At 46.7% G+C, this 22,710-nt stretch overlaps 1 protein-coding gene across 8 annotated transcripts in view; it reads right to left on the bottom strand.

The window, feature by feature from the left end:
* The window catches only part of SPTAN1 (spectrin alpha, non-erythrocytic 1), an 88,853-nt gene extending 71,995 nt beyond the window's left edge, over positions 1 to 16,858 (bottom strand). For 4 of the 8 annotated variants that reach the window (XM_030920343.1, XM_030920349.1, XM_030920348.1 and 1 more), the window contains exons 1-2: positions 16,721 to 16,824; positions 1,328 to 1,567 (exon numbers count right to left, since the gene is read on the bottom strand). In XM_030920343.1, coding sequence (XP_030776203.1) covers positions 1,328 to 1,564 — 237 coding nt within the window. In that variant the 5' untranslated portion in view covers positions 1,565 to 1,567; positions 16,721 to 16,824. Of the gene's footprint in view, positions 1 to 1,327; positions 1,568 to 16,720 lie in introns of all 8 variants that reach the window. The other 4 variants (XM_030920347.1, XM_030920344.1, XM_030920350.1 and 1 more) reach the window with 3 other exon arrangements.
* Between the last annotated feature and the right edge of the window lie 5,852 nt (positions 16,859 to 22,710).

Raw genomic sequence — 22,710 nt, 5'->3', positions numbered from 1 at the left:
TCATCAAATACTAAGATGGGAAGGGCCTGCCAGGCAGGGATTGTACCTGAAGCAGTGTTCTTCATTCTCTTCATAGGTTACGGTAGTCAACTTTTTAGAGTTAAAAAATCCATGGGCCCAACTACTGTTCTACTCGCTACCAAAACAATTTTCTTTAAAAATCTTTCACCAAAATAAGAAAAAAGGCTTTCCCTTTTTACAAAAAAAGTTCTGGCTGGGCACGGTGGCTCACGCCTATTTACAGGCATAATCCCAGCACTTTGGGAGGCTGAGGCGGGTCGATCACCTGAGGTCAGGAGTTCAAGACCAGCCTGGCCAACATGATGAATGTTTATATCCTGTTTCTACTATGGATATAAAAAATTGGCCGGGCATGGTGGCACATGCCTACAATCTCAGCTACTCGGGAGTCTGAGGCAGGAGAATCGCTTGAATCTGGGAGGCAGAGGTTGCAGTGAGCTGAGACTGCACCACTGCACTCCAGCTTGGGCAGCAAGAGCAAAACTCCGTCTCAAAAAAAAAAAAAAGTTTTAAATATATAATTTACATACCATAAGAGCCACGCTTTGCTTTTGATAAGATGTTACCAAGTCTCTGAAAGGGACTCAAAAATATAAGTATTTATTTTTTTGATATCTGACTCCAGAATAACTATAAATTTTTGCCAGCAACAACACTATTATGCCTTTCTCAAAAACTAATTCCAGGCCAGGTGCAGTGGATCATGCCTGTAATCCCAGCACTTTGGGAGGCCAAGGTGGGCGGATCACCTGAGGTCAGGAGTTCAAGACCAGCCTGGCCGACATGGCGAAACCCTATCTCTACTATAAATATAAAAATTAGCTGGGTACGGTGGCAGGCACCTGTAATCCCAGCTACTTGGGAGGCTGAGGCTGGAGAATCACTTGAACCTGGGAGATGGAGGTTGCAGCGAGCTGAGATCACACCAGTGTATTCCAGCCTGGGCAACGTGAGCGAAACTCCGTCTCGAAAAACAAAAACAAAAACAAAAACAAAACAAAAACCTCATTCCAAGAGATTAACCCAGAACTTCCCTGAAAAATGTTTAAAGATCACCAGCAGTATCAAGGCAGAGGTTTGAGAACCATCAGTCTAAAGCATTCAGAAAAGACAATTAATACCTGTAAGATTCCACATTCACCCTCACTAATACGATACGGGAAAACTGAGTTTGTCCTTCCTTATTATATTCTTCTTCTTGTCCAATCTCTCAAGGTCATAATTAAATAACTTTCCTTGTCTGATTTTTGGGTAAGAACATTTGGGCTCTTGAATTTTGGCAGGAATCTCAGGAGATCAGACATACCTGCAAGTTGGTTGGGTCTTTATAATTCTCATCAGATGCAATCTGAAGTTTCTCCTGTATCCATTTCTCCAGCTCTTCAGCATCTCTTTGAAAGAACTGGAATCGATAGGAATCTTCCAACTTCTGACGCCTAAGGGTTGAGAGTTCCTTGAAGCGGTGGTATCGGTCTAGGACCTGCTGCCGCCTCTCCTGGATGTCCTCTGCTGTTTCCAGCACTTTGACCCCACTTGGGTCCATTTTCTGAAATGACAAAATGCCCTGAGATAAGTACCAATAGGCACCAAAATAGATAAAAATAAATTAGCCTCTCTGAAGGAAAGAAAAATTATCAGGTAAATCCAGCAGACAAATGAATTGAGAAGACAGCCCCTTCTTAGTAACAATGAAGCCCAGACCCTATTCCTTTATTAAAAATGGGCCGGGCGCGGTGGCTCAAGCCTGTAATCCCAGCACTTTGGGAGGCCGAGACGGGCGGATCACGAGGTCAGGAGATCGAGACCATCCTGGCTAACACAGTGAAACCCCGTCTCTACTAAAAATACAAAAACTAGCCGGGCGAGGTGGCGGGCGCCTGTAGTCCCAGCTACTCGGGAGGCTGAGGCGGGAGAATGGCGCAAACCCGGGAGGCGGAGCTTGCAGTGAGCTGAGATCGGGCCACTGCACTCCAGTCCGGGCGACAGAGCGAGACTCCGCCTCAAAAAAAAAAAAAAAAAAAAAAAAAAAAAAAAAAAAAAAAAAATGGCCATCCATTCCCCTGCAACACCTACCTACATAGGACCCTCAGAAGATGACTAACCCACACATGGCAAGGAAACCAAGTGAAAACTATGAATGGGAGAACTATGGTTTGTACTGTCAATTCTACAAAGGATTCAAGGATTCAGAGGAAACAGCAACTGTGGTATTCAAATAATGATTGATAAGTCCATTCAGAATTCCTTTCAGGCAGGGCGTGTGGTGGTTCATCCTTGTAATCCCAACACTTTGGGAGGACAAAGTGGCAGATTGCTTGACTCCAGGAGTTCGAGACCAGCCTGGGCAACAAGGTGAAACACCATCTCTACTAAAAATACAAAAAAATAGCTGGGCATGGTGGTGTGTGCCTATGGTACCAGCTACTCAGGAGGCTAAGGCAGGAGGATCCCCTGAGCCCAGGAGTTCAAGACTGCAGTGAGCCATCATTGCACCACTGCACTCTGGGCTGGGTAACAAAACAAAACAAAAACCGAAAACAAAGAATATGCCATTTTATCCTCTAACTAATTAAGGAACACAGAAGGAAATATAGATTAATGCCAAAAAGCTTCCGAATTTGTCAGTAACATGTGACCTCACACTAGCCACCTTCCCTCTCCATGCCTCAATTTCCTACAGTGACTAAAAATGTCAGGAAAAATGACATGGTCTCAAGTCTCTTCGAACTTTAAAATTACAGTCTATAGAGAGGTGTCCGGGTTCAGTAAGGAAGCAGAACAGATAAGCCTGCTGGTCCCTTCCAGCTATTGTTCTACAATGTATAAAAGGTATAAAATTGTGTTACCCTGGAAACATCTGGGAGTTCTTTCCTTTATCCTGTTGCCTATCCCAAGACAGAAATAAAAGGGTGAGTAGGCTAAGAGTTAGGAATGAAACCTGTCAAGAGTGCTGCCCCATATCCACCTAGCAGGTAAACAACAGGAGATGCCTGAGGTCAGAGTTTCCAGCTAGTGCCCCAGCTCTGCAGGGATTCAAGCAGTTCTCACTGGTGGTAGGAAGTCACTGTCTGTGCCTGATCAGCTCTGAAGACTGCCTTTCTAAGAGACCGTCTTCCTGGAGAAGCGTAGATGAGCTGATTTTAGTCATATCACCATTCCTTTAAATTATTCTCGGCCGGGCGTGGTGGCTCATGCCTGTAATCCCAGCACTTTAGGAGGCCGAGACGGCCGATTCACAGGGTCAGGAGATCAAAACCATCCTGGCTAACACGGTGAAACCCCGTCTCTACGAAAAACACAAAAAATTAGCCGGGCTTGGTGGCGGGCACCTGTAGTCCCAGCTACACGGCAGGCTGAGGCAGGAGAACGGCATGAACCTGGGAGGCAGAGCTTGCAGTGAGTGGAGATCGCGCCACTGCACTCCAGCCTGGGTGACAGAGTGAGACTCCATCTCAAAAAAAATAAATAAATAAAAATAAATTATTCTCCACATATCAACCGTATATTTTTGTTGTATTATTGTTTTTCCACAGTCCAAAATTTTTTATACTATAAAAGGAAACATTCTTCGCCATGTCACTCCCAAACCTTTTATGGCTCCTTTTTTTTTTTGTTTGAGGCGGCATCTCACTCAGTCACCAGGCTGGAGTACAATGGCGTGATCTCAGCTCACTGCCCTCTGCCTTCAGGATTCAAATAATTCTCCTGCCTCAGCCTCCCGAGTAGCTGGGACTACAGGCCCGCACCACCACACCTGGCTAATTTTTGTATTTTTAGTAGAGATGGGGTTTCACCACGTTGGCCAGGATGGTCTCGATCTCATGACCTCGTGATCTGCCCACCTCGGCCTCCTAAAGGGCTGGGATTACAGGCGTGAGCCACCGCGCCCAACCTATGGCTTCCTTCTGACAGAGGAAAGAACTCACCTCTTGAGCAGGACCTTCACAATCTGGCCCAACACGCCTGCCTGGTATTATCTCTCACCTACGCCCCCTACCCTTGTGGCGGACAGAAGTATTCTTTCTGCTCCAAAATGGGTAATTCCCTTTAAAACTCCAAGCATGTGCACATGCTTCCTTTGTCTAGAATATCCTATGACTCTTCACTGCCTAGAGAGCGCTTATTTATTTATATCTCAACACCCAGCTGAAATGGGTAAACTGCAGGATCCTGACCCTTTACTAAACCGTAACCAATGTTCCTGCCTTCCCTCCTTCTCAGATGTAATCACTTTTCTCTTTAGATTTGCAAAGCACTTGTACATATAACCTAAGGCATGATTACACCGAGCAACCTAATCTTTGTATCCCTGATTTTTATTTATTTATTTATTTTTGAGACAGGGCCTTATTTTGCTGCCCAGGATGGAGTGCAATCATGGGTCACTGCAACCTCAACCTCCCCAGTTCAAGTGATCCTTCCACTTCAGCCTCCCAAGTAGCTGCTACTATGGGTGCACACCACTATAACTGGTTAATTTTTTTTTTTGAGACGGACTCTTGCTCTGTCACCCAGGTTAGAGTGCAGTGGCACGATCTTGGCTCATTGCAACCTCCGCCTCCCAGGTTCAAGCAGTTCTCCTGCTTCAGTTTCCCAAGTAGCTGGGATTAAAGGCGCCCATCATGGTGACTGGCTAATTTTTGTATTTTTAGTAGAGATAGGATTTCATCATGTTGGCCAGGCTGGTCTCGAACTCCTGACCTCGTGATCCACCCGCCCTGGCCTCCCAAAGTACTGGGATTACAGGCGTGAGCCACCACACACAGCCATGACTGGCTAATTTTTCAATTTTTTTTGTAGAGACAAGGTTTTGCTATGTTGCCTAGAATGGTCTTGAACTCCTGGGCTCAAATGATCCTCCCGCCTCGGTCTTCCAAAGTGCTAAGATTATAGGTGTAAGCCACCACGTCCGGCCCTGTATCCCTGATTTCTAGCATACAGAGGTCATTAAGAAATGTTGGTGGCCGGGCGCGGTGGCTCAAGCCTGTAATCCCAGCACTTTGGGAGGCCGAGACGGGCGGATCACGAGGTCAGGAGATCGAGACCATCCTGGCTAACACGGTGAAACCCCGTCTCTACTAAAAAATACAAAAAACTAGCCGGGCGAGGTGGCGGGTGCCTGTAGTCCCAGCTACTTGGGAGGCTGAGGCAGGAGAATGGCGTAAACCCGGGAGGCAGAGCTTGCAGTGAGCTGAGATCCAGCCACTGCACTCCAGCCTGAGCGACAGAGCGAAACTCCGCCAAAAAAAAAAAAAAAAAAAAAGAAATGTTGGTTAAATAGGCCGGTGCCATGGTTCACATCTGCAATCCCAGCACTTTGGGAGGCTGAGGTGGACAGACTGCTTGAGCCCAGAAATTCAAGAACAGCCTAGGTAATATGGCTAAACCCTGGCTCTTAAAAAAAAAAAAATTATCCAGGCATGCTGGCAGGTGCTGTAGTCGCACCACTGCACTCCAGCATGGGTGACAGAATGAGACCCTGTCTCAAAAAAAAAAGAAATGTTGGTTGAATAAATGATCAAGTCCATGCTGAGTGTTGCAGCTGCTGTGCAGACAAGGGGGAGGGAGAGCGCTCCATAACGAATCTTTCAGTTCCCATATTGTAAAATTGGAATTCTATCCAGTTAAGTGCTAGATTCATGACAAGAATGGCAAATAAAGAATGTGCTGACTAAAGCTACACAACTAGGTGTCAACCTAATGACTAAATCGGAATTACCAATCTTGGATTGACCACATGGCAGTATACTCTGAGAAAGTGGCTGGTTTTTATTTTTTGTTTGTTTTTCAGGCAGGGTCTCACTCTGTTGCCCAGGCTGGAGTGCAGTGATACAATCTTGGCTCAGTACAACCTTGCCTCTTGGGCTCCAGTGATCCTCCCATCTCAGCCTCCTAAGTAGCTAGGACTACAGGCGGGTGCCACCACGCCTGGATAATTTTTATATTTTTTGTACAAACGAGGTTACACCATGTTGCCCAGGCTAGTCTCAAACTCCTGGACTCAAGTGATCCACCCGCCTCAGTCTCCCAAAGTGCTGAGATTACAGCTGTGAGCCACTGCACTGGCCTATTTTCTACTCTTAAAACAGACGTCAAGTCTTTAAAACCAAAAACTGGGGGTGACCTTGAAAAGCTTAATGTCTGCTCAGAGCGTTTCTGTAATAATATTTAATGACAACAGGCAGTTCTAGTTTACACTGCTGCCCTAAGTCTGTCAGCCTATTTTGGAGAAGGCTGATTTCTGATGAGGATCCTGACAAGCATCACTATCATCATACTTACTAGAAGGTAAACATGACTTCACTCAGTCACCTTCCAGTTGTCTCCTCCAGCTGTATCTCACATCAAACTCCCTCACCAATCCCAATTACAGGCCCTGGACAGGGTCCATTTGAAAGCTCAAAAAGTTCCCTTTCTCAGGAGTGCGCTCTTCTCTCCCACTCCCAACCCTACCATCTAGTATCATACAGATCTCGGCTGGGCGCGGTGGCTCACGCCTGTAATCCCAGCACTTTGGGAAGTCGAGGCAGGTGGATCACGAGGTCAGGAGCTTGAGACCAGCCTGGCCAACATGGTGAAACCACATCTCTACTAAAAATACAAAAATTAGCCAGGTGTGGTAGCATGCGCCTGTAGTCCCAGCTACTTGGGGCTGAGGCAGAAGAATCACTTGAACTCGGGAGGCGGAGGTTGTGATGAGCCAAGATCGCGCCACTGCACTCCAGCCTGTCAAAAAAATAAAATACATAAAAAACAAATCATATAGATCTCTCAGAGTCCAAAGCAAATGCCTCGTCCTCTATGAAGTCTTTCTGAATCAGAAGTCTCCACTCCCTGACCACCCACCCCTATCATTCATCTTACAACACTGCCACATTCTGCCATGAAATTATTGTGTTCTCCCTACCACATTCATAAGTTCTTTAAGGAACAATAAAGAAGATCATATTTTACTCCTACTGTTTGGGCGCAGAACTCAGGACTTCGCACATATTACAGATCCAATTATATTTAGAGCTTGGAAATAAACTTCCATTGTTTTATAATTAAGTAGTCGGGAGACAGGTAATCTAGCAAGCAAGCTGCAAAGCCCAGGGTGACCTGGGATCCTCCATTCCCAGAATATGGCACACTAGAACCAGTGATTCTTAACATGATTAGAGTTGACATACTCTTTTTTTCCACCTCGCCTGGCTAATTTTTTGTATTTTTAGTAGAGACGGGGTTTCACCGTTTTAGCCAGGATGGTCTCAATCTCTTGACCTTGTGATCCGCCCACCTTGGCCTCCCAAAGAGTTGGGATTACAGGCGTGAGCCACCCTGCCCGGCCTTTTTTTTTTTTTTTTTTTTTTTTTTTGAGATGGAGTTTCACTCTGTCGCCAGGCTGGAGTGCAATGGCGCGATCTCAGCTCACTGCAATCTCCACCTCCAGGGTCAAGCGATTATCCTGCCTCAGTCTCCCGAGTAGCTGGGACTACAATTACACACCACCATGCTCAGCTAATTTTTGTGTGTCTTTTCTTTTTAGTAGAGACAGGCTTTCACTATGTTGGCCAGGACGATCTTGATGTCTTGACTTTGTGGTCCACCCGCCTCGGCCTCCCAAAGGGCTGGGATTACAGGAGTGAGTCACCACGCTTGGCCGACATATTATTTATTGATGGCTATTTGGTTATTTATTAGTTCCTTTCACTACCCCCCCTTTTTTTTTTTTTTTTGAGATGGAGTCTTACTCTGTCGCCCAGGCTGGAATGCAGTGATGCTAGCTGGGCTCACAGCAACATCCGCCTCCCAGGTTCAAGTGATTCTCCCACCTCAGTCTCCCAAGTAGTTGGGATTACAGGCACCTGCCACCATGCCTGACTAATTTTTGTACTTTTGTAGAGACTGGGTTTCACCATATTGGCCAGACTGGTCTCGAACTGACCTCAGGCGATCCACCTGCCTCGGCCTCCCAAAGTGCTGGGATTACAGACGTGAGCCACAGCGCCTGGCCTTCACTCCCTCTTTATTAGTTCCTTTTCATATCCCCACTCTGGAGTGAAAAAACAGTGAAGCAGACGTGATGGCTTACACCTGTAATCCCAATACTTTGGGAGGCCGAGGAGGGCAGATCACCTGAGGTCAGGGGTTTGAGACCAGCCTGGCCAACATGGTAAAATTCTGTCTCTACTAAAAATACCAAAATTAGCTGGGTGTGGTGACACATGCTTGTAGTCCCATCTACTCAGGAGACTGGAGCTGGAGAATTGCTTCAGCCTGGGAGGCGGAGTTTGCAGTGAGCCGAGATCAAGCCCCTGCACTCCAGTCTGGGTGACAGAGCTAGACTCCGTGTCAAAAAAAAAAAAAAAAAAAAAGTGGGTGCCATGGCTCACACCTGTAATCCTACCACTTTGGGAGGCCGAAGGGGGTGGATTGCCTGAGTTCAGGAGTTCGAGACCAGCCTGAGCAACACGAGACCAGCCTGGAACCCCATCTCTACTAAAAATACAAAAATTAGCCCAGTATAGTGGCGCACACCTGTAGTACCAGCTACCTGGGAGGCTGAGGCAGGAGAATCGCTTGAACCCAGGAGGCGGAGGTTGCAGTGAGCCGAGATCGCGCCACTGCACTCTAGCCTGGGCGATGAAAAAGCAAGAGTCCGTCTCAAAAAATAAAATAAAATAGGCCGGGCGCGGTGGCTCAAGCCTGTAATCCCAGCACTTTGGGAGGCCGAGACGGGCGGATCACAAGGTCAGGAGATCAAGACCATCCTGGCTAACACGGTGAAACCCTGTCTCTACTAAAAACTACAAAAGGCTGGGCGCGGTGGCTCAAGCCTGTAATCCCAGCACTTTGGGAGGCCGAGACGGGCGGATCACGAGGTCAGGAGATCGAGACCATCCTGGCTAACACGGTGAAACCCCGTCTCTACTAAAAAATACAAAAAACTAGCCGGGCGAGGTGGCGGGCGCCTGAAGTCCCAGCTACTCGGGAGGCTGAGGCAGGAGAATGGCGTAAACCTGGGAGGCAGAGCTTGCAGTGAGCTGAGATCCGGCCACTGTACTCCAGCCTGGGCGACAGAACGAGACTCCGTCTCAAAAAAAAAAAAAAAAAAAAAAAAAAAAAAAAAATTACAAAAAACTAGCCGGGCGAGGTGGCGGGCGCCTGTAGTCCCAGCTACTCGGGAGGCTGAGGCAGGAGAATGGCGTGAGCCCGGGAAGCGGAGCTTGCAGTGAGCTGAGATCCGGCCACTGCACTCCAGCCTGGGCGACAGAGCGAGACTCCGTCACCAAAAAAAAAAAAAAAAATAAATAAATAAATAAATAAATAAATAAAATAAAATAAAATAAAATAAAAGTAAAAATTATTTAAGACTGAGTATTAGTAAACAATTAGGGTTAGACTCATTTATTTATATATCTCCTTTGTTCTCAACCCTCAGGAAACAGTTAAGATGGAAAAACATTGAGAAATTATGCGTCTAATTTGTTTGCTTACAAAATATTCTTGTAAAGAAATTTTCCAGGGAAGGTATAGTTACACATGGAACAATAACGACACTGTACACGAGCTCCTGAAAGAGATGAAGTCTCCAGGATTCAAGTGTATGGTGCTGTTCTGCCTCCTATCACAGGAGTCACTGCATTTCTAAAATTCTTTACCTGCTACGGAAATTAAGAAATCACATTTGGGAGCATCCTTTATGATGAGAAGAAAATCTCCATCACAATATTGCAAAGGTTCCACCTGAGCAAGTCCCCCTGCTTGGGCCCAGCTTGCTGATTTGATCCTACCAATCCAGAGAGACAGTTCAGCAAGGCCCTGCTGAAATTAACCAACCTAAAAGGCCCTCTTTGTCACCCCAGTGAAGTAGAACAAGTCAATTCTATACCAAGTGCTTTGGTCAGGCAATAATGGACTTTTCTTTCCTGCAGTAGATCAGCTGACGTCAGTAGGTGGGAGGTCTGCCAAGCCACAACAGGCTGTCTCTGGGGAGCTGGGTATCTGAAAGTCACCAACGTGCTCCCACTGCAGTCAGCATTCAGTATTTTCACTTGTGCAATTACAGGAGACACCAAAAAAGATTATGGGTAAGAGTTTCTCCCCTCTTAACCTGATAGGGAGCTGTCTCTTGTTTATCTACACGAGTTCCAGTTTCTTTTTGCTCCTAAAAGGGTCATTTCTGCAGACTACATTAAACACAGAAAAATTCTCATAAATATCATTAAGAATCCCTGCCATCCAAAGGTGCCACAACCTCTTACCGGAAACTGTCAGAGTTACTGAAATGTCAACTCTGCCTGGGCGTGCCACATTCCTTCCACAACTGAGGCTGCATGCTGCAAGCACCCCACCCATTCCCTGGCATATGCAGCAGACTGATAAGGCCGACTTCACAGAGAATGTTCCAGGCTGTTCCCAGCCATATGAGATTAACGCCTTTTGAGAGCGCCAGAAAGGAAAAATCTGGGAAACGTGCCATTAAAAAACAAACTCCAATCTTACTAGCCTATCTATCAGTTCCACTAACTGCCTAAAAACCACAACAGAGACGACTTCCTAGGAATGCAATCAACTGACTGCTTATCTCAAAGGAGCCGGCTGTCTTTGATTTTGCCAATCAAGTCCGTTCACATGGAGACTGAAGGAGGGGAAATGAAGTGCTAAGTATATTCTCTATATGTTTAAGGACAACTTCCCATTTAAGGTAACTTTAAAAAAAAAGGTATATATTTGCAAAATATTATTAGAGAAGACTGAAGACGTAGGCTATAAATGCTGCAATGCAGCAAACGTTGGCTGCATCATGCAGCAAGTAATGCGAATCTCAGGGGGATAAAACAGGAATTACAACCATGTCCTCTATTGTAATAAATAAAATGAACTTGTCAGCATTCTTACAATACTGCCAGATCTCAGAAGAGTGGGGTCTAAAGATATGAATCTTGGTTAGAAATTTCTAATTTAATCCAAAGATACAGCATGTTTCAGAATGATCCATATTAAACACAAACTTACACACAGTATCAAATGAAAATGGATTCCTACAAAAGAGATTAGACCTGAATATCTTTGTCTTCTTGATGAATGCCGAGACAGCTGTTTCAGGCAGTTCTTGGTATTTGGGGAATTTTCACTTCTCAAATAAAAATTTGGGGGTAGTTGGGGGCATAAAATTTGGGGGTATAAAAAATTGAGGGGTATTTATGGGACATATAGCTATATGCCCTTGTATAGGCAGAGGCAGTGGGTGGGAATCACACTGCGTTAAGCAATACAAAAGACTGCAGATACAAACATTTTCGAACCAAAGGTCAAATGCTTTGGACTCTGCAAACCTGGCACCTGCAGTGAGTGGTTTAGGATGCCCTCACGCAGACCTTAGTAGAAGACTTCAGCAGAGTTTCTCTATGGAATCCCAAAAGAGAGAAGAAAATCATAGCGAGGCTGAAAGGAGTCTCTATTAAAAACAAAGCATTGGGATTGCCATTCTTTCAGCAAGCTGAATGTACTGGATGTAAGACGCACTTGGAATACTACAAAATGAATTCTGATTCTCAGGCAGGACACCACCAGACATACAGTTTTGCAAGAAAGGGATTTTTAAGGACTAACAGGATGAACGGTCATTTGGTTATGGAAAAATTCATAATCATCACCCAAAGCAAAAGGTCACAGAAATCATTCATCAGTTGTTTTGGTTGCTTAGTCAGAACTCAAATGTGCAGAACCAACAATGTCTTTTTTCTGTGGCTTAGGATGCCAGCCTATTACTAAATTTTAGATTTGCAAAGCAAGAGAACTATATCCATGGATGTGGAAGGGTTTCCCTAAGAACAAACCACCAAAGAATTGATTGGCACTCATAAAATTGTTTACCAGTTGATTCTCAGGTCAAACAAAATTAACTCAAAACCAGCTTAGCTGCAGATTTTAGTGGCAGATTTGATGGTAAGCAGAGAGGTCAATAATACATAAAGGATGACTGAACACCATAAATAAAAACAAGTATTTTTGCTTAAACCACATTCCAATCAGGATTGTGGATCAGCATGTCAGCCTTCAAACTGATTAATTCATTTCAACTTGTTAGCGCAATTGTGCAGAGGTGAGCAGGGACTTAGCTTTAAGAAAGCAAAAGATTCATACTGCATTGCATCAAAATTCAGAAATGCAGAGCAATATTGAGAAAACTTACTTCCGAATGCTTCCCAAATACTATCTTGCTGCTACTTACCTTTTAACCTGCAAAATTCAGATGAGAGGTATTTAAGTTCCTTATTGTTACTATGACTCAAAACAGGAAATGGTTACAATGTGGCCCACTTTTATAAACCTCATTTAAATAAATAACTCATTTGATTTATAAAAAGGCCTGCCTTGGATTTATCACCTATAATCACTAGAAATTTCCAAGGTTTATGTTTCTTATTTTGGGATATCAAGATACTGAATTTTTTTTTTTTTTAAAAAAAGGTCCGATTTAGAAAACAAAGACTGTACACAAATAAAACAAATAAAGAGCTGTTTATTTACTTATTGTTTTGAGACGGAGTCTTGCACTGTCACCTGGGCTGGAGTGCAATGGTGCAATCTCGGCTGATAGCAACCTCCACCTCCCAGGTTAAAGCGATTCTCCTGCCTCAGCTTCCCCAGTAGCTGGGATTACAGGGGCCCGCCACCACGCCCGGCTAATGTATTTGTATTTTTAGTAGAGACGGGGTTTCACTATGCTGGCCAGGCTGGTCTCAAACTCCTGATCTCATGATCCGCCCGCCTTGGCCTCCCAAAGCACTGGGATCACAGGCATGAGCCACCACACCGGGCCTGACAGCTGTTTTTTAAACATAAAAAGGGAAGCTCTACTTTATTATAGAAATTGTGATGGGGCCAGGCGCGGTGGCTCAAGCCTGTAATCCCAGCACTTTGGGAGGCCGAGACGGGTAGATCACGAGGTCAGGAGATCGAGACCATCTCTGGCTAACGCGGTGAAACCCCGTCTCTTCTAAAAATACAAAAAGCTAGCTGGGCGAGGTGGCGGCGCCTGTAGTCCCAGCTACTCGGGAGGCTGAGGCAGGAGAATGGCGTGAACCCGGGAGGCGGAGCTTGCAGTGAGCTGAGATCTGGCCACTGCACTCCAGCCTGGGTGACAGAGCGAGACTCCGTCTCAAAAAAAAAAAAAAAAAAAAAGAAATTGTGATGGAAAAAGTCAACAGAACAGGAAACAAGCCCAAGTTTACAATATTTGTCAAATTTTAAAAACACAATTTTTACTATATATTTTCAGATTATTTTTTCCAAATATCTAGGATAATCTGTTTAGTCCCTTGGTTCTTAAAAACCAAGTAGCCACCAATAAAAAGTCAGCAAACACTACATGCAAACACCAGAATGGTGATAAGAAATTAATATATTCATGCCTTAAAGAGAGGGAGGTTAAAGAAAAAAAAAAAAAAAAAGGAAGGCTTTGAAAATTTTCAAGTAAATTTACTAATACTTCTGATAATTTAACACCAAAAAAACCCCAAACAAATCCTAAACAATTTGTTTAACAGAAACATCATGCAGGCAGGGTTTTTTTTCCCCCTTTCTTTGGATCATTCAACCTCTTTGACACAAATATGCCTTCACTGCAAGCCAGGCAAAACCAAAAAGGCAACCCGTTTTCTGCATGCTGGTCAAATACCTGGACTCTGCGTTTACGAAACGATGACAACATGATGGAGGAATGTGGAGTCTAAAGAGGGAGGGGGAAGAGCAAGATAACAAGCTTCTAAGGGCAAATGGAACAAAATTATGAAGAAAACAGATATTTAAAAACATACGAATACAGATTAAAAATCCAACTTCAGATATTTTCTCAGTGTCTTCTCTCTGACATTCTGTATAGTGTCTAAATTCCACAAGGGATTTAAAATGTGGAAAGAGAACCAAGGTTCCCAGGTCTTGGCAGTTACTATCTGGATATGCTGCACTGGTCAAGTCTCACTCTCTTTTGGGCCTCAATTTCCCCACTTGTCAAAGTAATAATACTGAATATACTTTTTCAAACTAAACATGCCCTCCTCCTGAGGATCCCAGGACAAGATGATTCTTTTTTTTTTTTTTTTTTTTTTTTGAGACGGAGTCTCGCTCTGTCGCCCAGACTGGGGTGTAGTGGCTGGATCTCAGCTCACTACAAGCTCCGCCTCCCGGGTTCACGCCATTCTCCTGCCTCAGCCTCCCAAGTAGCTGGGCCCACCACCTCGCCCGGCTAGTTTTTTGTATTTTTTAGTAGAGACGGGATTTCACCGTGTTAGCCAGGATGGTCTCGATCTCCTGACCTCGTGATCCGCCCGTCTCGGCCTCCCAAAGTGCTGGGATTACAGGCTTGAGCCACCGCGCCCGGCCAAGATGATTCCTAAATCCCCTTCCATTCAGCAATAAAAGAGCATGACTTCACGAAATTATCACAAAGTAGAACTCAAGCCACAAAGATCTGACTTAGGCCTAGTTTGCCAGTACACTTACTTCACAAAATACTATTTCCTGTTCAAAACTGGTACAAGAGGAATATGCAAAAAAGGTGGAAGAGAGGTGATGGTTCACAGCACAGCTGCTCCAGTCAAGTGGCCCCAAGTGATGAACTATGCGGTCCTCCTCCTCCTCCGCATTCCTGGAGTCAGCATTTGCCACTAGGGCGTTGCATTCTACAGTACAGCCGCAGCTGATAATGCTGCAACAGACCTGAGTGCCTAACTAGCAGGATCCTTGCATAGCCCACGGAGTACTGATTACAAAGGCAGGCCAGCCTTGAACACATTGTCCATTCTTAGTGTAGATTCCGCAGTGACAGGACATGGGGGACTATTCCTGAGATCCACTTTTCAGGATGTGCAGTTCACCCCCCACTCTGGATGAAGGCAGGTAAGAAAAAGCAGAAAAAACTCTAACCCAGGGAACCAAAAGACATACTTAAAACGGCTCTCCCCATGTCCACTTCTTCATCAGATTGCTTGACAGGCTTACACTGTAGCCTATGACATATCCAATTTCTCCAATTAATAGATGGCTATAAAACACACTGCCAAGACCAAAGCAGATCAGAGAATCAGTTACTAGGCTGATGGTTTGCCATAAGAACTGCTTCACACTTGTCCAGGATGAAGCAAATCCTCTTTTCCAGTTTCTCCATCTAGGTCCCTGGATACCAGTTAACACACTTTGAGGCTCCCTTTGAGTAATTATTGGCCCAGATACTGAAAAAGGTTTACTGCTAATTTCCTGCACAGAAGCCCTTACTGCAGCACTTCTTTCCCCCCGTAGCACATATTAAACTTTGACTTCAATTTGACCTTTCAAAATCTAAGACATTAGCTAGCTGCAATGAAAGGGAAAATAAATGACTAGTTAAGGAGTCGGAACCTTGGCTCAATGGCTTCATACAGCTGAGTGTTCCTGCTGCTATTCCCAAAGATTTTCTGTTTCCTGGCTCCAAGACACCCCCACCCTTCCATCTTTGATACATTCTGTTTTACTTAAGGCCAATTGCTATGACGACGCAATTTCTCAACACATTATGAAAATACTTCATATGGCCTCTCTCCTGTTATTCCCGAACAGCCATGATGGTTAAGTTTTTCTAAAATACCATGATGAAGACAGAACAAAGGGCTTAAATATTTTAGGATCTATTATATAAAAGAGATCTGATTAGATGTTGTAACAGTTCAAGCATCATCTCAACCCAGCTTTCTGAGCTATTCAGGCTTTTTATTTAAAACATATTCAACTCTTAACTTTAACAAGGCGCTCATTTAAAATATATTTTACTCCAGTACATGAAAGAGACTTTTTAAAGCGATGTTCTATGGGAAGCGTCTAATAAAATTCTCAGGGATAGCTTTCAAACAAAAGACTGTCCTATCATTCAATACTGGTATGGTAGAATTTTTGACACTGTATCTCGACTCGAAAGACCCAGTTCCAGGAAACACACACACACACACGAACTCCAAGCTATTAAGTTATTTGATTTGAACCTCATACCATACAAGCACCGCATCTACCTATTATTTACAAGCAAATCACAACTGGGAAGAAAGAAAAATGTTTATTACAAGGAAAGAAAAGGAGACGGCCAGTCTCAGACCCTTCTGCGTTCAAAGAGACGGCAGAGATTCGCCATGCAGGATGAAATTAAGGTCAGAGAGCCGTTTACGCTATGCTCGGGCTCCCCGGGCTTTTCCTCCCTCCACGGCTGGCCGGCATTGCTGGTGCGATTCGGAAGAACGAGCTGCAGAAGTCGCTCCCGGCCGAGGGAAGGGACTGGGGGCGGTGCGGGGAGCGTTCTGCAGGGAAGCGGCTGGCTAAGATCCCGACGAGGGAGCCCCCACCCACCTGCCGCAACCGGATGGGGCAGGGCAGGGCCGCGCCGCAGCCAGGCTTGGGGGTGGCGGGGAGGGACCCGGCGGCCTCGCGCCCCCTCCCCCCGTCAGTGACATTCCAGCGGCGGCGCCGAGCGTCTGCCCGGCTGCTCCTCCGCAGCCCACGCGCCACAAGAGCGGCGGCAGCGACTCCCCCGGCACCTCAGCCGAATGGAGGCAGCGCCGCGGCCCGCCCGACTTACCTGTCCGCGCGCCGGCCCCGCCCCGCCTTAAGGGCTGCCCAGCTCCCACCCGGGGGTCGGCTGCCCGGGGTCCCGCTCCCTCCCGGAGCTCCCGACTGCCCCTCTCACCGGCTCTCGTGGGGTGAGGGGCGTGGGTGCGTCGAGCCGAGGGGTGCTGAAAGACCGAGGAGCCTCCGCGGCCTCCGCTCCGCGCCGTTCACTCCGCAGCGGGTAGTGGCGGCGACGCGCGCGCCCCGCCTCTTTTATAGGCGGCTACGCGCGCTCCCGCGGCGGGCGGGCGCGAGCGCAGGGGGAAGCGCCCCGGCGCTGCGCGAGGGGCGGGGGAGCGCGCTGGCGGAGCAAAGGGGGCGGCGCTCCCGCCGGCTCGCCGCCCGGCCGCCCGGCGGAAAGGGCCGAGCGATCCCGGAAGGAGCCGAAGCGGCGATGCGGGGGAAGAGGTGAGCGAGGGGCGGGCCGCGGGAGGATGGGGAAACGGGGCGCGCGCAAGGGGTGAGGGGTGATGGTGCAGTGAGGTCACTGCCTACGCCCTGGCCGACAGAGACGCTCCCGCCTCACCTCCCTCCCCGCAGCTTGCGCCCCGCCACCGCCCTCCCTGCGGACAGTCGTCTGCACTGCACCCCTCCGCCCTGGGAGCTCTTCCAGGACTGCGGAGAAGGGCGGGGCGGGGGGTATCGCTGCAGTCTGGCTGGGATGCTGCGCGCCCCGGCCGGAAAAACGCCCAGTCCCAAAGGGTGAGATCACCCGAGTGCGTCTCTTCTTCCTGCTCACTTTCCCGAGGAGGAGGCTGGCGCTGGGGACCCAAGTCACCCTACTTCGGTGGGGGTGGGGTCAAGAAGACGCAGATGATTTGGGGCCCCGGGTTTGAGGAGGTGGTGAGAGGAAAAGGCCAAATCCGAATCAGAAAAAAAATTTAGTCGACTAATTTGCGGCATAAAGCTGTTATTCTGGGATTTGGAGAGTTAATTTCTTATGTTCTTGGTAAGGGGAGGGAAACCGCAGCGGCAAAATAATCATTTCTTATATTCCTGCAGCAAAAGCTTTCTCACAGGTCGCCAGTGGAATAGGGCACATTCATCTTATTTCATAAACAAGACATTAAGGTTCTTTCTGGCACAGTTAATTGAACTTTCCTTGTGTACTAGGCACTATGCTAAGTATTTCGTGTTACCTTTTTATTTCTTAATCTTTGCAATAATTTGATGAGATGTTTTCCCATTTTACAAATGGGCACTCTTACATAATGCTCATGTAGGCTAAGTCTCTTGGTCCAGGTCAGGCAGCTAGCAATTGGAAGAGCTAGGATTTCCATCTCAGCAGTCAGAACCTTCCATTTGCAACCGTATGTGTATTGCCTTCAAATAGGAAAGGGAGGCATTTTGATGCGGGTGGCTGCTGGGGTGCAGACAGAGAAAAATAAGGTTCTCAGAATTTCTGATCCTTAAAGTCCTAGCAGTTTAAGGACCTGGCTCTCAACTCTGTAGCCAGAAGCCCTGGATTAGGAAGCGCTTTCCCTATCCCCATTCCGGTGACAGCTGGGCCGCAGCCATCGGGAGTAACACCCAGATCATTCCTATGCAGTCAGGCAGAAGGGGAGCTCTGCAGCTCAGGAAGGCTTCAGCCTCCTGGTTACCAAGCAGCTCTCCTCTTTAAATAAATACAAAGTCATTGGGCACTGCACCAGAACCTGGGCCCAGACCTGGCCCTGAGCTTCCTGGTCCTCTGCAGCTTGGCTTCTTTCCCCATGCGCGGGACCTGCAATACGTTTCTAAGCTGCCCTGGCTATAGCCATGATACTGAGGAAAAATTTCCCTACCCACTCACTCCATTGGAGTGGTGAGAAAAGGAGTGGCCACACCCCAGAAGCTGCTTTAGAGAATCTGTGTAGGAAAAACGTAGGAGCTGAGAGGCATTTCCTGCAATCTTCTATGTAGAGAAAGCTGGGCTGGGCAACTCCTCCCTGGGGTTTGCATTTCTGGGAACAGCTGATGGTATTCGTGGCCTCTTCTCCAGCAGGTTGCAGTAAAATGTTTAATCAGGTATTCAGCTCTGGGTACAAAATGGCTTACACAATTGTAGTTCCCTAAAATTTCCAAGAGCTTCTGCTCCAGCAAAGAAAGCACCTCGGGACTGAGGGGCAGGAGCTATTAAAAAGGGAGGCTTTTTCTATTAAAATTGCCCTGGCTCCATTGTGAACTGGGGGTTTTGCTGCTTTTGCTGGATGCAAAACGAATTGGAGACCTAAGAGAGAGAGCTCTGTATTGATAGAGAAACTAAAATCTTATTTGATCCTTTGTCTGATCTGAGACATGGCTAGAAACAGTATCCCCAGCGTTCTCCACCTCCCACCCACTCACCCTGCCTTCTCTGCACTTGGCACTTGAAACAAGCCATTTAAAAAGCCATTCTTCACTGTTCTGCTGTCTGCCTACCTCACCTCCCACCAGTTTCACCATATGCCTAACACCCTAGTAGGTGTGGAAAGCTGGGGGGAAAACAACAACAAAAAAGCACAGGACAGTGTAACGGCTTTGTAACCAATCAACTCCATGTTCTCAGTCACACCCCTCCTGGCCTCCTAAAAAGCAGAGGGTTGGACTCAATTCTCAACTCCTTTTTCTAGTTTCAGCAGTCCTCAGAAGGTTTGACAGGCACCCTAAGCTTAAGCATCTAGATAGTCCCAAAACTTTTTCAGGTTGTTGAAAAGGTCAACTGTCGGAAAACACACTAATTGTAGTGATGTGTCCATATGTTCCAGCCAGGGAAAGTCACTTGCCCACTCTCCCTGGGAGAGAGCCCTTCCCCTCCCCTCCCCTCCACACCCCATCTCACCCCCTGCAAAGATAACAGGCAAGCACTTCCACTGTGTTTCCTCCCTAGAAGGGAGCTGATTGGGAAGAGTCATGCTGGCCAGTGGACTGCACTTCCCATGTGACATTCTGCAGTGTCAGAGCTGGCAAGAAATAACACAGATCTTCAAAACACAGTGCCTGGATGAACCTTGAAGGCATTATGCTAAGTGAAATACGCCAGACACATAAGGATGAATATTGTATGACAGTTCCACTTATATGAGAGCCCTAAAATTGTCAGATTCATAGAGACAGAAAAAACTGTTTTTACCCGGGGCTGAGGGGAGGGAGGAATGGGTTATTATTGTTTAGTGGGTACAGTTTCCATCTGGGATGGTGAAAGAGAGTTCTGGAGAGGATGGTGGTGATGGTTGCATAACACTGTGACTGTATATAATGCCACAAAACTGTACACTTAAAAATGGTTAGGCGGGGCCGGGCACAGTGGCTCAAGCCTGTAATCCCAGCACTTTGGGAGGCCGAGACGGGCGGATCACAAGGTCAGGAGATCGAGACCATCCTGGCTAATACAGTGAAACCCTGTCTCTACTTAAAAATACAAAAAACTAGCCGGGCGACGAGGCGGGCGCCTGTAGTCCCAGCTAGTCAGGAGGCTGAGGCAGGAGAATGGCGTAAACCCAGGAGGCGGAGCTTGCAGTGAGCTGAGATCCGGCCACTGCACTCCAGCCTGGGTGGCAGAGCAAGACTCCGTCTCAAAAAAAAAAAAAAAAAAAGGTTAGGCTGGGCATGGTGGCTCACACCTGTAATCCCAGCACTTTGGGAGGCCCAGGCGGGCGGATCACTTGAGGTCAGGAGTTTGAGACCATCCTGGCCAACATGGTGAAACCCCATCTCTACTAAAAATACAAAAATTAATTGGGTGTGGTGGTGCGCACCTGTAATCCCAGTTACTCGGGAGGCTGACACAGGAGAATCGCTTGAACCCAGGAGGTGGAGGTTGCAGTGAGCCAAGATTGTGCCACTGCACTCCAGACTGGGCGACAGATCGAGACTCCGTCTCAAAAAATAAATAAATAAAAAGTTAAACTTTTATGTTGTATATATTTTACTGCAATCAAAAAATAAAGCAAAACACAAACCACTGCTTCTAAAATCAAGCACTATATTAGAGAAGCAGCCTGATAGGGTCTAGGAGTGTGGCCTTGCCAGGGTTTAAGACTCCAGGTGACAGTAGAGATATAAATTCCTCCCTCCCTCCCCTAATCCAACCTCCTAATCTGGCTCCAGTCATTTCACATCTGTTCCCTTGCAGGGCTGCCTGCTAGGCCTGGTCAGTCTGTGTCCCTCCTGCTTGCTTTGAACCCACTACTACAGTTAGTTTCACAAACCACGTCAAACCTTCTCAACAAGTTTCAGTCGCTTCCCAATGCCTATGGACTAGGCCGAACTTTGCAGCCTCCACAACCTTGTTCCAATTTACCTTTTCACAACATTGTTCCCTACAGTTCTTCTCTACTGGTCTGAGGTTAGCCTCTTCCAAAACACGTTATCTCTCCAACTCCATGCTTTTGTGAACAATTTTTTCCTCCAATTAGAACATCCCTTCCCAACATTCATGCCTCCTTTCTACCTGAAAATCTTACCCATTTCAAGTATATGTAAGTAGAACTTTTCTGGAAGAGCAGTTTGGCAATGTGGATCAAAATATAAAATTTGCATGCCATTTGACCCAGCAATGTTAGTTACATCTAGAAATCTGCCTTAAGCAGGACAAGATGCATTTTCATTCAGGACAGGTGTGGTGGCTCACACCTGCAGCCCCAGCACTTTGGGAGTCCGAGACAGGTGGCTCACTTGAGTCCAGGAGTTTAAGACCAGCTTGGGCACCATGGCAAAACCCCGTCTCTACAAAAAAATGCAAAATTAGCCAGATGTGGTGGCATGCGCCTATAGTCCCAGCTACTCAGGAGGCTGTGGGAGGATCACCTAAGCGCAGGAGGTCAAGGCTGCAGTGAGCCATGACTGTGCCACTGCATTCTAGCCCAGGCAATAGAGTGAGACCCTGTCTCAAAAAAAAAAAGTGTTAATAATTATTAAAAAATTAGGCATCACCTAGTCACCAAGTGAAAAATGGTTAATTATGATTCATAAATTCAAGACTATATCCATGATATAATACTTATTGACTTGAGAAAATATTTGAGTTGCTACTGAAATTTAGGTTACATGAATGGTACTCAGTCCATTTAAGTAAGAATTATAGGCTGGGTACGGTGGCTCACGCCTGCAATCCCAGCACTTTGGGAGGCCAAGGAGGGTGGATCACCTGAGGTCAGGAGTTCGAGGCCAGCCTGACCAACATGGTGAAACCTCGTCTCTAGACTAGAATTTCAACCCCAGCTTTCCTGGGTTTCTAGCTTGCAGATGGCAGATTGTGGGACTTCTCAGTCTCCATAAACTCATGAATAAATTCCCATAATTTTTTTTTTTTTTTTTTTTTTTTTTTTTTTTGAGACGGAGTTTCGCTCTGCCACCCAGGCTGGAGTGCAGTGGCCGGATCTCAGCTCACTGCAAGCTCCGCCTCCCGGGTTCACGCCATTCTCCTGCCTCAGCCTCCCGAGTAGCTGGGACTACAGGTGCCCGCCACGTCGCCCGGCTAGTTTTTTGTATTTTTAGTAGAGACAGGGTTTCACCATGTTAGCCAGGATGGTCTCGATCTCCTGACCTCGTGATCCGCCCATCTCGGCCTCCCAAAGTGCTGGGATTACAGGCTTGAGCCACCGCGCCCGGCCCCAAATTCCTCATAATTAAATCTCATCATATCCCTCTCTATCCATCCATCTATCTCCTATTGGTCTGTTTCTCTGGGGACCCTAATACAGCCAACTTCCATATGCCTGTCACCCAGCTCCAACAATTATCAACATTCTGCCATCTTGTTTGTTTTTTTGAGACTGAGTCTCGCTCTTGTTGCCCAAGCTGGAGTGCAATAGCACGATCTCAGCTCACTGCAACCTCCGCCTCCCGGGTTCAAGTGATTCTCCTGCCTCAGCCTCCCGAGTAGCTGGGATTACAAGTGTCCACCACCACGCCCAGCTAATTTTTTTTTTGTATTTTTAGTAGAGACAGAGCTTCACCATGTTGGCCAAGCTGGTCTTGAGCTCCTGACTTCAGGTGATCTGCCCGCCTCGGCCTCCCAAAGTGCTGGGATTACAGGCATGAGCCACCACACCTGGCTCATTCTGCCATTCTTATTTCATTGATTACTTACCTACTTCACCTTTAACA

Source organism: Rhinopithecus roxellana, chromosome 16 (assembly GCF_007565055.1).
Source record: "Rhinopithecus roxellana isolate Shanxi Qingling chromosome 16, ASM756505v1, whole genome shotgun sequence".
Classification (NCBI taxonomy): Eukaryota; Metazoa; Chordata; class Mammalia; order Primates; family Cercopithecidae; genus Rhinopithecus; species Rhinopithecus roxellana.
This window is presented reverse-complemented; position numbering and strand designations above follow the sequence as displayed.